The 15,922-nt window shown below is 37.0% G+C and overlaps 1 protein-coding gene across 1 annotated transcript in view; it reads right to left on the bottom strand.

The window, feature by feature from the left end:
* The window catches only part of PALLD (palladin, cytoskeletal associated protein), a 358,590-nt gene extending 342,880 nt beyond the window's left edge, over window positions 1–15,710 (bottom strand). The window contains exons 1-2 of the mRNA XM_084626104.1: window positions 15,634–15,710; window positions 11,457–12,512 (exon numbers count right to left, since the gene is read on the bottom strand). Of these exons, the coding sequence (XP_084482230.1) occupies window positions 11,457–12,511 (1,055 nt within the window). The 5' untranslated portion in view covers window position 12,512; window positions 15,634–15,710. The remainder of the gene's footprint in view (window positions 1–11,456; window positions 12,513–15,633) is intronic.
* Window positions 15,711–15,922: the final 212 nt, after the last annotated feature.

Raw genomic sequence — 15,922 nt, 5'->3', positions numbered from 1 at the left:
AGTAGTCAAAAAACCTCAGCATTTGCCAACTGTTACCTTCAAGTGATATGATACAATCCATTTAACCCTATTCATAATGGAAGAAAACATAAAACAGTATTAGATACCATATTTAACTGTTGGCATTTTATTGTCCGACATCTTCTAGACAGGGAGATTTATTTTTTAATATGTGGTCTATTGTCACTGGAAAATCCTAGTTTCAGTTAGATTGTCAGGCTTAGAGATCAGAGATCTGATATAGTTTGACTTTAAAGGGCTATACATGGTCTTTACTATTCAGTGTAAGACATCCTGAATTTACAAAGGGTCTTCTCCACAAAAGGAATTATTGGAAGTGCTTCTATTTGAAGAAAAATACTGAATATCGGGATCTCTCTTCTCCACTATTTACACAACACTCTGACTCCTGGTCTCAGCACACTACTGGCATTATCCACCTTTTGGCCTTTGTACACAAAAGAGACAATTTTATTAATTTTGCAGATGCTTGACTAGCCATATTTTGACCATATATGAATTCTACATTGTTTTAACAGGTATTTTTTGACATGAGTTTACTTTATTACCTTGCCTCCCTTACAGATACCTGTGTTTTTAGGTATTCTTAGCACTCTTGTTTTTTTTTTCCTTGGGAAAGCTGGTTCAAGTCCAGTTTGTTATTCTGAGAGGAGACGTATGCCTTGACATTTAGATTAGTTCCCAGGAGGCAGCAAAGCCTATCATAAAACAGCATCACTTCTGACTGAAGAGGCCCTCTTCCCCTTCAAGTCAGCCTTCTGGAAAGTGTACACTGAGATATAAGTGTGTGTGGCAGCATCTAGCATTATACCTGGCCTCTTGATATTAGAATTCTCCACTGCACCAGAGTATTATACATTATAGAGAAAGAAAAGCTACATACTGGACTAATTATCTCATACTTCTCTTACACAATGCTCGTGGACTAGTCTGAGGTTGTATGTTAAACAGTCTTTTACACAGTAGGTCCACAAATTGTGAGCCTCATGACCAGTTAACATAGATTATCAGGCCCTGAAGTTCAGTTCGGCACAATTAAAATGCAAATACATGCACAGCTTTCCAAAATGGCAAATATTTTCAAAAAGCCTCCCTGTGAAGATGTCTCAGGTTTCGCCTACAAGGCAGTTATTTCCCCTAGGCCCCCTTGCTCCTGCTCTGTAACTTTATTTTCTATGATGTATAAACGTTATTACTCAGCTGCTTGCCAGGTAGTAAGCAAGGTGTTCAACTGGTATTTAACTGTTCCTGGGACAAAAATGTAACAATGAGTACTGCCTTCTCTCAACTTATCTTCCCCTCCCCTTCTGACAAGCATAGCCATATAAAACAGAAGGAAACAAACCAAAGCTGCCAATGTATGACCCAAGCTCTCTATAAAGCACTCAGATCATCAGATGAAAGGTACTGCAAAGTATTAATTATTTTTATGGCATCAGCACATACATACACTGCAGGAATGCACGATTACTGTTCCCTGATGTTAAAAGTTAATTTGATTTGAAGCAGTACATTAGGGTTAGTAACTAATACAAACATCTCAGTAATGGCCTTGCTGCACAAGGATCTTTAAAACCATCTACTTGCTTTGGCCTGCAGCTAGCTGAAAAAACAACTTTTATGGGTGATTCTACTTGGTAATTACCAGCAAAACTTTAAATGTTCAACACACTGCCTTTTCCCACAGGAAACCAGACTGATGTCAGTTTTTAAAGCAACACAAGGTCAGATTGTGCCACTCTTACTCATGTTGAATAGTACCTTACTTAAATGCAGAGTAAGGTGCTATTTAGGGCACATAAGGTTCTCAGTATCTGATCCATAATTAGCATTTGTGGATATCCAGCTCTTAAGGCAACAGATAAGATACCTTCTTCAGTGATATATAGGTATGTAATCTTTCCTATCTGAAAAGCCCCACATTTATACAATTTTAAGTGTTCACTAGAGCTGGGTGAATTATTCCTCATTAATTTAAAAAAAATTATTAAAAGTCTGTATACAGAAAAGTGCTCATCTGCTAATTACTCAATTTGTCTATATATGTCAGCTTATGGATTGCTTGCAAACTATTCACTATGACTTCAATCAATTATTCCCTGTTCTTAATTAGCTAGTCATATTTTGTGATTGGTCACCGGATGATGTGGTAATATTTCAGCTGCTTAACTAGATGACTTCCATACCCACAAAGCTTCTAAGATGGCTGCATACAAATCTAATTCAGAGCAGCATGAGTTATATTCAACACTGTCTCCCACAAAAATGTCTGTAAAAATGCGCTTGTATAAAAATTCACAAGAAGTCAAATACAAGAGTCCACACATGCTGTAAAAACCAGTTCAGGGTTTTTATCTAAGAATGTTTGTAATATTAGAGCAATATTTGGCCACTGGCACAGTCTGCTTGTATTATTGGTGCCTGTTCACAGTTTTGTGAGAGGTCTGCTATCAATTCAGTATCTGTGCTTCTTAAAAAGTATTTTTCTACATGTATGAATGGATATTACAATGCAGTGCTTATGTCACATATGAGATTTTATTTTATTTTAAATACCAACCCTCAGAATAGACAGCAGTTATTTGCTTTGACAATTTTGGCACTGTAAGTTAGAAGGAATGTTCTTGTTGATCAAGATTCTGGTTCATGAGTGTGAACACCCTCAACAACACAGTAATAAGTAATAACACAGTGGGTTCAAAAATGCAAGGCTACAGTTTGTTATTGTGTTGCATCCAATTTGGAATTACTGCTGTGCTGGTGTCTGAAATCCTAAAGCAATTATTAGCAACCATTATATTTAAAGTCACAAAAGAGTTTCTATACAACCCACTTTTCATTGTTCATAACTTTTCTGAAGTGTATTTGTGGATTAAAGTTTCCATGACTAAATGTGTGTATTTTTTAAAAGAATTCCAGGCAGTTGTGCTCAGCCACTTGAGTTATCTGAAGGTTAAAAAAACAAACAAAAGCAAACACCCCCCCCCACACACTTATTCATCTTTTGAGGGCAAGCCTTTTGTGCAGAAAAATGAATAAGTGAATGAACTTTGGAAGTTTTAATTTCACATATAAATAGTTTTCACAGAGGTGTTGTAGTAGCTTTAGTAGCTTTTGATTTTTAGTGTTTGCCTTCCAGAAGGCTCTTTCGTGGATTAATGGAATCAACAGGTCTACTTGCTGCCTTCTGACTTTGTCTCACACCTCTGTAAAGGCTAACAGAATATCACATCATATAGGCATTACGAGATATATGTATGGGTGTCATTCAAGAAGTTGTATACATGTACTACAAATGTTTAAACTGTGTTTATCAACCCTGCCTAGTTACAAAGTTCTCCCAGGCAAAGGAATACTGATTTACCTTTCTGCCTGGATCTCTTATGTAAATTAGTCAGGATAAGCCAAATACAGTGGAAGCACAGGCAAAACAAGTTAATAGGAGGATGAGTCACCAAACCAGACACAAACAGCACAGTGTCACCAAACCAAAGCACAAAGCAGTGGAGAACGAGGATCTTTTCTGGAGGTACACTTTGAAATGTATCCTTTTGAAGGTTTGTTGGCCTGCAAGAAGGATAAGAAGGGGTTTCTTTTCCCATCACTGAGGGAACAAAGAGGACAGCATTTCTTGCATCCATGAAAGTTGGATCCCGGCCCTGAGGGCTGATGACACAGAGGTTGCTTTAGATGAGAAACTTATCTTAGATAAAGGTCTAAAAGCATAACTTTTAATAGGCCTTAGTCTTTTAGAAGTGTGTTATACTTATGTTGTATTTGTAACCAATACTGTATCCATTATTCTTAACAGATTCAAGTGAGTATTGAGTGTTTATTAAACTTATTCTCCTTTTACTATAAAGTCATCTCAGGGTATGTCTACGCAGCAAAGAAAAACCTGCGGCTGGCCAACTCAGGCTCATGGGGCTTGGGCTGTGGGGCTATTTTACTGCTAAGTAGACTTCTGGGCTCAGGCACGACCCTGAGCTCCAGGACCCTTCCATCCCACAGAATCTTAGAGCTTGGTCTCCTGCCTGAGACCAGAAGTCGACACAGCAATGAAACAGCCCCATAGCCTGAGCCTCTGTGAGCCCAAGTTGGCTGGTACAGGCCAGCTGCAGGTTTCCTTCACTGCACAGCACTCTGATATTAAGAAGAATGTGCCTTCTCAGTTGAATCAAGTAAGCTTGTGAGTACACTGTCACTTTGGAGGCAACGGACTTGGCACTTATTGTGAGTGTCCAGTGATAGGAGGCTGGACACTACAGGGGGACACTTCTGGGAATTTCAGGAACCGAAGTACACCAAGTGTTAATCTGTGAGACAAAGTAAAGGCTGGCAGAGCCCTGAGAAGTTTGCTTGAGGTGGCTAAAAGACTGGGGGACATCTGTCTCCGAGTTTAGCACCAGGAAGTCTCTTTCTCTCACTGAGGTGGGGGTAACACAATGACCTATGCTTCTGGATGCTTTAAGAAATATCACAAGACCCATGGAGATGATATTTCTTTTACACCACTATCTATGGTACATGTACTAGATGAAAGGGACTAAAGGGGAATCTTTCATCTCTTTAATCCCCCTTGCACTGGCTTGCAGGACTGGCCTCAATCTGGCCCAAAGCTACCAAACTACTTAGTTTTGGTCTAGTTAACACTGCCCTATCAAACTAAATTCTTATAAGAAAGAAAAACAGATTTTCCAGATGGCCTCTAAAACTAATAAAATAAACCCAATTTTCACTGCTATTTAACAGTATTTCTTCTGTGCTTGGTCTACTATAAGTCATTAGAGTATGGCCTGCTCTGCCTCCCCCAAGGTCTTGTCAGCTTTAATTGAATAAACTGAAGTTAATGTTTTCAGTCATCAGCTATGTACATTTGCAAAGAATCCCATTTACTTAGTTTTGTAGTCCAGTTCATTAAAATTAACTTCCATGCTGTCATGAAAACATTTACAGAGTGCATTTCAGACATGGCAAACAGCTTTGTGTCTGTCAGCAAAGAATGTTTCAAGCGTCAAGTTTCAAAGTGATAATTGTATTTACTGCATTCGTATTTATAAAGCAATGCATTGTATCCCGCAAAAGTATGTGCTGTCTAAATAAGGTTATTAAATTGCTGTAATTACCCCTAATACTCTTAAACAATCCAAGATGTGGTATTACCTTCAGGCAAGTAAGCAAACATATCACAAAACACTATAACATAACTATTTAGAAATGATTTGGAATTGCATTACATACTTGTTGAACACTGATAAGCAATGACTGCAATGAAGCCAAATATATTGATTCCAAATGCTATTCTTTATCGAAAGCATCACTCCCCCACCTTTCCCCATATTCTCAGCACTGATAAGATCCTCCACTTCCAATACACTTTTCCCTTGCACCTCTGCAAGCTACACAATATTCTATTTTGCATAGGGCTTCTGATTGACAGTACTGAACTGACAAAAAAAAAGACCTCCAACAAATTAGCATATGATGGTCAGATTACTAGTATATTTCCTTTTTGCCAAAATCTTTGGCAAGAGGTGGCTAAGGTCAGAAGCTTGTAGGGGGCTAGAAAGAACAAGAGACCATGTTTTGAATTTATATGCAAGTAGGCACTCAGATAAATACTAAGTGACACAGAGAGCTGAGTCTTAGTCCTATTTTTACAGTGTAGCTTGTTATTAATAATAATGATTTTAAAACTGCAGCCTTGTAGTAGATAATCACTATTCCAGCTAATGTGCAACATGGATGCAATTAGTTCAGTGAAAATCTGCTGAAGACTTGAGTGGATCCATTCTCATCTGAGAAAGTTTGCCTATGCTCTCAGCCAAGCGCAATATTTACATAGCCACTTTAAAAAAAGTGTCCTTATAAACTTACTGTACAAAGAAAGAGACCCATTTTCTTCACATTCCCTTCAGGAATAGTTTTTAAGAATTAGAGTGGCGATGCATACACTTCGCATCAAGCCCAGAATATTCAAAATACAACTGTACTTGATAATATTATTGTTTAGTCTTTGGATTTCCTTTGTAAATAGGAATTAAGATGCTATTTATTTGGGAGCGTTAGCAAGTTTAGGTCTGCATTTTGTAACAGAAGCAGACAAAAAGGGATAACTGTTAAAGAAGTGGATCAAGTAATCTTTAGAATATTCACGATGTAATTAGAAATACATCAGGACAAAGAAACTCGTATTCACAAATAGCTGCTGAACAATAAACTGACTGAGCTGGGATTCCCTGCTAAATCCAATTTAAGACAGCAGTCCTAGGGTTTTTTTTTTTAAACAATTGCCCCATTATCTTGATATTGTCTCTCATAACTTCCATCTTTATGCACCTAACTTGTTTTATTTATACTGTGATATTTCATAGTAGAACACAAGTTTCTGTATTTTTTTAAAAGGTCGATCAGTGAAAGGTATTAGACAGACAGTCTGCCTGAGGACAGAACTCCTCTTAGCGTGCAGAAAGAATAATGGACAGCAGAAATGCATCATCTGTCAAACAACCCTCAAACATATACCAGAGGAACAAGAAATGGGTGAAATTAGTAGTTCAAGGACAGAAGAGGCAGGGATGCTGAGTGACTTTTAGAGGTTTTGCACATACAAGCTTGTTTCTAGGTCCCTGAACAGACTAAACCACATTTGAACCAGTGACTGGTGTCCAAAGTTATATAGGATACAGTATCTTATTATCAACACCCAGTCCCTGTGAAGGGTCCTTTCCCAATGACACTGAAGGGGCCTGACTCTCCTCACACCAGTTTATCACTAGTGTAACTATTTGTAAAATTTGACCATAAAGTGTGTGGGGGGGTGGAGTCAGACATTTTCCTCCAATGACAATGGGTGTTCACACACTGCATCGGTTCCCAGGCACTTATGCACAAATAATATCAACAGACAGTCATGATGCCCATTCAACACCATCTTGGCTCTTAAAAGCAAAGACGTCTTCCTAACAAGTGAAAGAAGACCACTGCTCTATCCTTCAGCCAAGCAGAGGGGAGCCTGATCTGAACCATCCTGGACACAAGGGAGTGCTGCCTCCCAGCATATTCTTCCCAATCCCACAGAATCCCTAATGTGGGTGTTCAGCACGCATGCTGGGTGGGAAGAGATCTCGTCCAGATCTCTCATCCACCCTAAAATCCACAGGGCATATCAGCACAAATTACTGCAGGCAGAATTTGCATCACTTGCTCATTGGCATCATGGCAAACCCTCCCCTCCAAAAGGAGCTCCCCAGGCAAGTTGGCTAGGAAAACCCATTTGCCCAAGCACTGTTTGGAGAAGTGACAATCACAGCATGCTTTCCAATAAAAAAAGCAGGAGAAGTGATGAAATAATCACATCAGCCATTGAGAATGCTTTTTCAATACATATTAACTTTCTTGTTGCAGCCCAAAGATGCTCAGAATTTCTATAAGAGTGGTGCTCCCTGCGCGTTCAGACACAGAAATACATTATCCCAAATGAGGAGTGAAGTAGGATTTCAGAAGGGAAAAAGAGAACTGTGATACAGGGCACAGAACAGGAAAAAGAGGACAACAGATAACTGGGAGAGACACCGAAATAGGAAAGGGATACTACTCTGATTTCTAAAATTTAACAAAAAGAATTTAACAAGGAGAAAGCAACAGAGGAAAGGAGAATATAAATCAAAGGCAAAACAACAGAAACAAAACAACGCCAAATGATTGAGAAAGGGTAAGAAAGCAAATTAGGAAAAAATGAAAAGAAGTGATGTAACATCCAGAGAAATCTCTCTTTGGACAGGGATATTATTTCATTACATTTATATATAAGCTACCGCATATCTTAATTAGGGATAGGTAAAACAGCCATAACAGTCTACCGTTAATAAACAGATTTGAAACAAATTTTTCGCTTCCTGTAGTGGGCATACTGGTAGGTTAAAAATGGCTACTATAGTTTCGTCCTCTATAATCAGGATCATAGCAATACACATAAAAGTTCCTGTATTATTATTTATATTTTAGTAGCACTATTCATAGTGTAGGTGCAGTACCCACCTATAAGATGACAATGCCTCTACCCCCAAAACACTTACATACGAGGAGTACTTTGCTACCGCAGCAATTTAACAAAAGACAGAACTTGTGGGAGATAATGAAGGAATACAAGTTAGATAACTAGTCCTCTATTTAAACACCCTCCCTTTCCTTAGGGCTTTAGCTTTGGCATAACCCTGACTAAAGGAATGCCTATTCAGATAAAAAAAAAATTACAAAGAGGACAGTAGAAGTATAGACACAGGTAACAACAATACAAGTGCAGAAGTCTGGAGTAATAGTGCTAATGGCTAAATCCTTGAACACAGCAAAACCAAAACATCAATACAGGGTATTTTAAGAATATTTCTCTGTATATAAAAGAAAAGTTACATGATTCAAGAGAATTGTTACCTACCTCATAGTTCTAACAACAGACAGGTATTTATAATCATGTGGTGAAGTAGATTGTATTTTAAGTAATTTCTCTTAAGCCAATGAAGTACATTTTATATGCTATTTCCTAGTAAAAACACTATGATATTAGAAGTAAAAAAAATTTACATATTTTAGACATCAAATATACTACACTAACAGGCTCTAGGAAGACAGAGGAGCATTAAGGTTAATTTTAGCAGAAAAGTTCTTTCTTAAAAAAAGAAAAAAATCTGAGTAAATCTATGGTAGTTACAGCAATAGTAAGATATGTGTATATGAAAAAAAAACTTTGCTATAATTTCAGCATCAGTAACAAACTTTCTGGGGTTTTAAAAGACACAACTGAGAAAGTGGGAGCACCACTGTTTTAGGGGATATTATACTATTGGTTTTGCTGCCTTTCACATGAGATATAAAACCAAGATTCTGAACACTCTTAGTCACTAAAGATTGATAGCACTTACCATACAAATATTACTGTTTGGCCCTGGTGTTATGGCCAAATTTCTGTTTAATGGGCATCTTTAGTTTCATATAGTTGGCATGCTTAGTTTTTATGGGTATGAACATTTTCACTGGTTCTACCATTATTCCCCCTAATGTTCAAGATTTTGGAAATAAGGGTGTCCAAAGTGAGGCTTCACCAATCCATATATTTAGGTCGCAAATAAGTGACCTGGTTTTCAAAGGTAACACATACCCAGAAATTCCCATTGAATGTGATCAGCAGGATGTGTAGCACTTTAGAAAATCAGGCCACTTATTTAGGTACTTAAATATGGATTAGAAAGACTAACTTCATTTATCATTCATTTATAAAAATCTGGGCCTATATACATTATATTTTCTCTCACACACAGGTGCAGAAATATCTCTGAAAATGGTAGAAACATTTTAAGTGCAGCGATTGCATGTTTTGCCTACTCCAATTTACTTCTGCAATTTCATCTGGATACATTATTTTTTCCTTCCTGTGTTGAACTACTGTGTGATGTTGTTACACAGTTCCATCCTGAAGATGGCTGATTTTCAGTGTTGGAGGGAGGAAGAATGGTGATGAAGTGATTCTTATGTGCACAATGTACAGTTCTTTGGAAGCCTTCTTAATGAACCAGGCTATGCTAATGTTAGATAGTCTTACAGTATAATAGCTGTGATTTCTCTTAAAATAGAGACTTAAAATTCAACTTGTGATTTGTTTTAATAAATAAAAACCTGGACAAGATTTGGAGATGGACTCTGGGTCTAGGTCCAAACTTCCACATAGTCTGAGAGGGTTCAAATCTTTGTTGTCACCTGTGTCTAACAACAAATTCTTAATAACTGACTGGATAATAGTACCGCTTTCATGGTTCACCCTGAAATGTATTTGTTAACTAAATAAATATATTGAAACTGCTTTATACTGCCCCCTGGTGTTATTCACTAAAGAGAAATTTTGTCAAAATTCTCATTGCCTGACTTGTGATAGAGTGACCTCTTCAGTAAAGTGGATAAGATTACAATAAGCCCCAGTGAAGAATTTTATTGGCATCGAAAATAAAATGTTATTGCAAGGTGGGGCACATCTTCTGAATCTTCCCCCCATCTCAAATCACCATTCCATTCACATTAAAGGAAAAAGCCACTGTTTCTATAGGATTCCCACAAAGGAGCATGATTTAGTTTCTCATAAGCACCTCATACACCCTAGTCCAGGAACTGTGCCCATAGGTACCCATAGCATAGGGTAGGTGCCTATACTTATATTTTATAATTCTGAAGTGTTCGGCTAGAACTGGTAAAAATAGTCAACTCAGTAGAAATGTTCAGTGTATCTGTATGACCTATTTCACTCTTGTACATTAATGTAGTATAGAACTTAACTATCAGTTCTTTCTAATCAAGCCAAAATAAATCAATTAAAGACTAAGCTTGTTTTCTGGTGTCAAACCTTTTCACATTCCCTTCCATATTAAGGTCTGCTATTTTTAGACTATTCATTCTCACTTGCTTTTCAATTTAAGGAAGTACAGCTGCTTTGAAGTACTTTAATGAATAATTGTGTTAAAATCATGTCAAAAACATGTTGCTTTGCAAAATAATTGCTTTGATCTGTCAGTTTTTTTTCTTGTTAAAGATGCGTAAGAAAACATCTGATTTAAGTTCTGACTCAAAGACAAAATATTGGCAGACACCTTTCCAGGAAATGCCCAGGTCTGCAAGTTGCAATTGCCCTCAACTTCCATTGGCTTCAAAAGGATTTGAAAGCTCTCAGTACCTTTCAGATGTTGCTTAGTTCCCTTAATAATTGTGTTTATAGCTTTTAGAAATGTAAAATTTAGAACTCTCATAATAATAGCTAACAACTATGATTTAACAATTAAGAACACTGTGAAAATTGTTATTACAGTAGATATTTCAGTATGCCCACCAAGCAAAATAATATAGGCTCAAAATTCCAATGACATACTGGAGGAAATGTTTTGATACAGGGACCATCTTGATATCTTTTGAGAATGTCTCAACCTGAAAGACTTCTGGCTGGAGGTGAGAAAATTATTAGAAAGTTTTTTCAGGTTATTTATCCAATGTACTGACTGATTGAGAGAAATGCAATATATACACTTATTACAGTCTTTGTGACTAAAGCATTTAAGGACCAGATTGTGAACCCCTTTACTCACTAGTCTCATAAGTAGTCCTATTGAAGCCAGTTTTAGGCCTGGTTCTGTCACCCTTACTTGGACTGAATAGAACATTTTTCTGCAAGTAGAAGTCAATGGAAATATTTGTGGAGTAAGGAACCACCAAGGTAATGGTGGTAGAATCTGTCACTTCATGTATTTATTAGTAAAACCAGTTGGCTGTCAGCACGCACTGTTAGAATTTTCTTGTTCATTACCCATGAGCAGGTCCTTGGTGATACCCTTCCACAAAACTAAAATTAGAATATATCAGCCATTGCCTGTGACCATTTTAAACTGCCATGCACCTACCTGACATGAGGTGTTGGGTTTCCAGCCACTCTGCACTCCAGCAGCACCTTGCTTCCTTCAGCCACTTCCTGGCTCCTGAGTTTCTGGGTAAATCGAGGAGCTGAAGACTGATAGCTACTCGGATTGGTGAGCTCATGGTGGAAGGCAGTTCCACTTTCTTGAATGACATTCTGCCTGTCAGGGAAGGGCTCTCCATTGTGGTGAGTCTCAGGTAACTTTGCTTCAGGTTTCGTCTCTGGATATGCTTTGACAGGGCTCGGATTCACTGAAGCATTTATCATGGCTGACTGTTTCTTTTTAGGAGACAGGTATCCACTGTCTGGAGAAGAGGAGTCCCCACTGGGACTCCTGCCTCTTGCCTTTGCTGCTTCTCTAAATATGGAAGAAAGTTCTTCAATGAACATGGCAGCCTTGTCACACAGCTTGTTCCTGAAAGGAGCATCTCCCTGGGACATCGATTTGGTTTTTGGGCTTGTCTTTTGCGTATTTGGACTACATCTCTCTGCATTTCTTAGACTCCGAATAAAGCTGGGGCTAGCCGTTAGTGAGGGCGAGATGCTGCCTTGCCTCTCAGGGACAGTGCAAATGCTGCTTGCTGCCTGAGGGGACATGGGTGGTTGCTGTTTCTGTTGCTCTGGGAGAGTTTGAGCTGTGCTGAATAGTGAATTTGGACTGCTCACCTGAAGCCTCCCCAAAACATCTTGTTCGTGGTCTTTGGCCTTCCTAGAAGAAGCATATTCTGATGAGTTTGGAGAAGTGTTGAAATGATGAGTGAACCCCTGTTCTACATTCTCATTCTCCTTCACTGAATTAGCAATAGCTTCTCTGGCAAGGTCAAGGCTTTTACTTATCTCCTCCTTGCTGAGAAATGCAGATAGCTCATTTGAAACCTCTCCATCCTGTATGCCTGATAGGGAATCATAAAAAAAGTCATGAAAGGAGGAAGCCTCTGACATGTTTTCAGAGTAACCCTCGTGGGCTCTTTTCTCTGCTGAGTAAGCCTCCTTCAGCATTAAGGGTAGAGACACCACCTGCTCATGCCTTCTGTCTTGCATGCTGGAAGAAAATGCACATAAGGAGTGTGACAATAAAACAAACACTTTTGTCATATAACTGTAGATTCATTATTTACAAAGGACATGATACAAGAGCAGGCATGAAAAAGTCAAATCCTAATGATGTAAGAATTATTTGTAGCACGATCATTCACTTTGAGTTAGAATAGGCCTGACTGACACTGAGCAAGAGCAGCTTGTTATAAAGTAAGTGTTTTAGGAGTGGGTCCTCTACATGCAGTCCTGTTATGAATTTGTAAGGGTTTTGTTTTGTTTTTCCCCTGCATGTTGGCTAGCACAATCTCATCTCCTCCAAATGATTTTCAGTGATTTATTGGTTCCTATTAATCTTACCCATTCTATTATTATATGTTTAGGTTCATGATCATTTCCATGATGTACCTGCATTTCTCTCCCCACAAAATTGCCTTCAAAATCATAACATATTGCAACATTAAATCACAATAAGAGATCATTGAAATGATTTAAGCAAATTATTAGTATTAGTATTGTTAGAATCTGAATGAATGGGGTCCCTAGAATTCCATTGATTAGAATTGCCATGCTTTCTCCTAGTTAATAATATAAAATTATTATTAATTATGTTATTTATGATCTTCTTCTAGTTGTTAATATTTCATTTCCTTCACTGCTGTTGGAACATGCATGTTCCTTGGTAGCGTTATTATATACAGTGATAATTTAAATTAATAGAATATCAGACTACCATAAACTATAAACACTGTAAAGCAACATTGAAGGGAGTGTGATGCATACATCTTACAAGTCATTTTGTATCAAGCAGCTTCTGCACAAAGATAAAATTGTCTATAACCCTCCTCAGTTTTTCTACAGCATTTTTAAGCATCTCATTCCTTGCTTGTTCTGTGGTGGCAGAATAAACCCAGTTCCCCAAATGGAATGATATGCAAGAAGTTCCATGAGTTGAAGCTTGTTTGGTTTCCTGGATGCTACATTGGTGACAACTTGGCTCCAAAAACGATAACTCCTTCTTCTGAATATTAATTCAGCTGAACAACAGTGATTTAAATATCCCTGATTGTCATGACCATATATATATATATATTCTCATTTCCATGGGAGTTTAATTTCTTGTAACTAGATTGCTTAAAAGTTTCCATGTTCACAGTATGCCCTATTCCATTTCCTCAGTGCTAGCTGGCTCGATAGTCATGAGATGCACTCTGATGTATTTTACACTGGCTCATGAACACTCCAATTACTTCTAGTTACTTCACTGAGGCTTACTCAGCAAATAATCATTAGCTGATTGACTGATTGAATTCTTGGACTAGTATATGCCTTTCTTGATATCTCTTTTTTTCTGTGTGCTCTGCCAGTGGATTACAACCAAGCACATACAAGTACAGGGAAGCTAAAGAGTTTGTTTTATGGTTCAACATTTGAAGCATAGTTTTATAGAGTAGGTTGATGGGGTAGTCCTTGCTTTAATTAGGTGGTCTCTTTGCCTTTATTCGCATTTACAGGGGAACAAATCTAGCAATCATGCCAATATATTGTCAACAAAATCTAAAAAAGTATGTACAACATAACTGGCTACAATTTAGCAATTTTAGAAAATGAACCCAACCTGATCTAGATGCTCAGCTGTTACGGCAGCTGGATGAATGCCAGGGAATCAAGAGTCAAATCTGGAGAATTTGTGTTTCTGGAATACTTAGTAATTTTTTTAAACTTCATATTCAAATGAATAAATATGCTACTGTGTATGGATAATGTATTGCTTTAAGTCATATTGTGCATCACAAGCATATCTTTACACAAATCTGATTCACACTGTTTCTTCTTCATACTGTAGCTTATATCTCAATGTGAAATGTTACAAAATAAGTTAAACTGTCCTGACTTTCACCCTATGCTATTCTGTTGTCTCACTGGGATATAGCTCAGGGCAGAATTTGGCCCTTTGCTGCTCAGCATAACAGAGAATGGTTAGTTTCTAGTAAAATGAATATATTGTGAACACATGCTACAATTATTTGAGCTTATATCATTATGTATCTTATTAGATAAAAACAATGGTTTACAGATGACTGAAGGTCATAATTTTCAAAGTATGATGCCTAAAGTTAGGCATCTAAATCCATATTGAGGTATCTAAATAATTGGCTAGATTTTCAGAGGTGCTGAGTACCTCAATGAGAACTACAGGTTCTTAGCATTTCTGAAAAATCTGGCTACTTATTTTGGTGCCTAAATATGGATTCGTATGTCTCTCTTTAGGCATCTAAGTTTGAACATTTTGGTCTAAAAGACACTTTTAAAACTTATATTGTAATGTATAAATCCACTGTAATCCAGGGAATCCAAAATTTCCTTTAGAGCAACTTGCTTGTTTAAGTCACAGCTAAATGAAGTTAAAATAACACTAACCCTATCAAATAGCACATAAGATCATAATTAAAATATCTAATTCTATTTCTAGCATCTATTGGTTATACAACAGAATATTTATAATGGTGCTTTGCACTTCTAGCTAATGAGTATATTCACCATTATTAATGCACTGTATTTTTTAAAGACAACATGGAAAATAAAAATTTTGCATATATATTATTTGGAATGTTTAACTTTACAGAAAATATATTATGCACAAATTATTTCCATGGTACAATTTGATATTTATCTTGTCATATAAAATCACAGATACTATACCCATTAACATGGTAAAATAATTAATTAAAAATCTATTTTATTACAGTGGCAATAATTTTTACACTTTTAGAAAATACATGAATAATTCATCAGTTTTAAAGCATTAAATGAATAAATATTAAGGTACAGAGTACCATGGAAAATAATTTTACAGATCTCATTTTCTCATTGTAATGAAAAGAGAAATACTAAGGAAAAATACAAACATCTTTAAAATTTGTGAAAATTGTGTTAAGAAAAATCACAGATTAAAAAAATCAAAATAAAATCAAGCCCACTCAAATGAGTAACAGAGTTTAAGGAAAATTTCTAATGGTGTTTCAAAAACCAATAAATACTTATTTTGCTATGGATTTTGAAGCCCTGGGCTATTATTCCCTGAGAATAATTAATTGAATTCACAAAACAAACAAAAAAATACAGACCTTATATTTGTTAGGCCAGTTTGAAGAGTCTCACATATAATTAATTTCAGGAAAGGCTTCTTTTTTCTTCTTCGCTTAAGAAAGCTGAAAGTTGCTTTAACTATTCAAAAATGATTGCTTGGTCCTGAGTAAGCATTGAGGCGACTGTGGCCTATGAATTACATCTGTCCTCTGTGACTATGTATTCTTACCGCACTCATCTATATTTGGTAACTGAACTCATATTTCAGCAGACTGCCACTATCTGGAATTCCAGCAGAAAGGACGTTAGCCCTGGAAGCCACAACAA

The sequence above is a fragment of the Lepidochelys olivacea genome (assembly GCF_965140295.1).
Source record: "Lepidochelys olivacea isolate rLepOli2 genome assembly, chromosome: 4".
Lineage (NCBI taxonomy): Eukaryota > Metazoa > Chordata > Testudines > Cheloniidae > Lepidochelys > Lepidochelys olivacea.
This window is presented reverse-complemented; position numbering and strand designations above follow the sequence as displayed.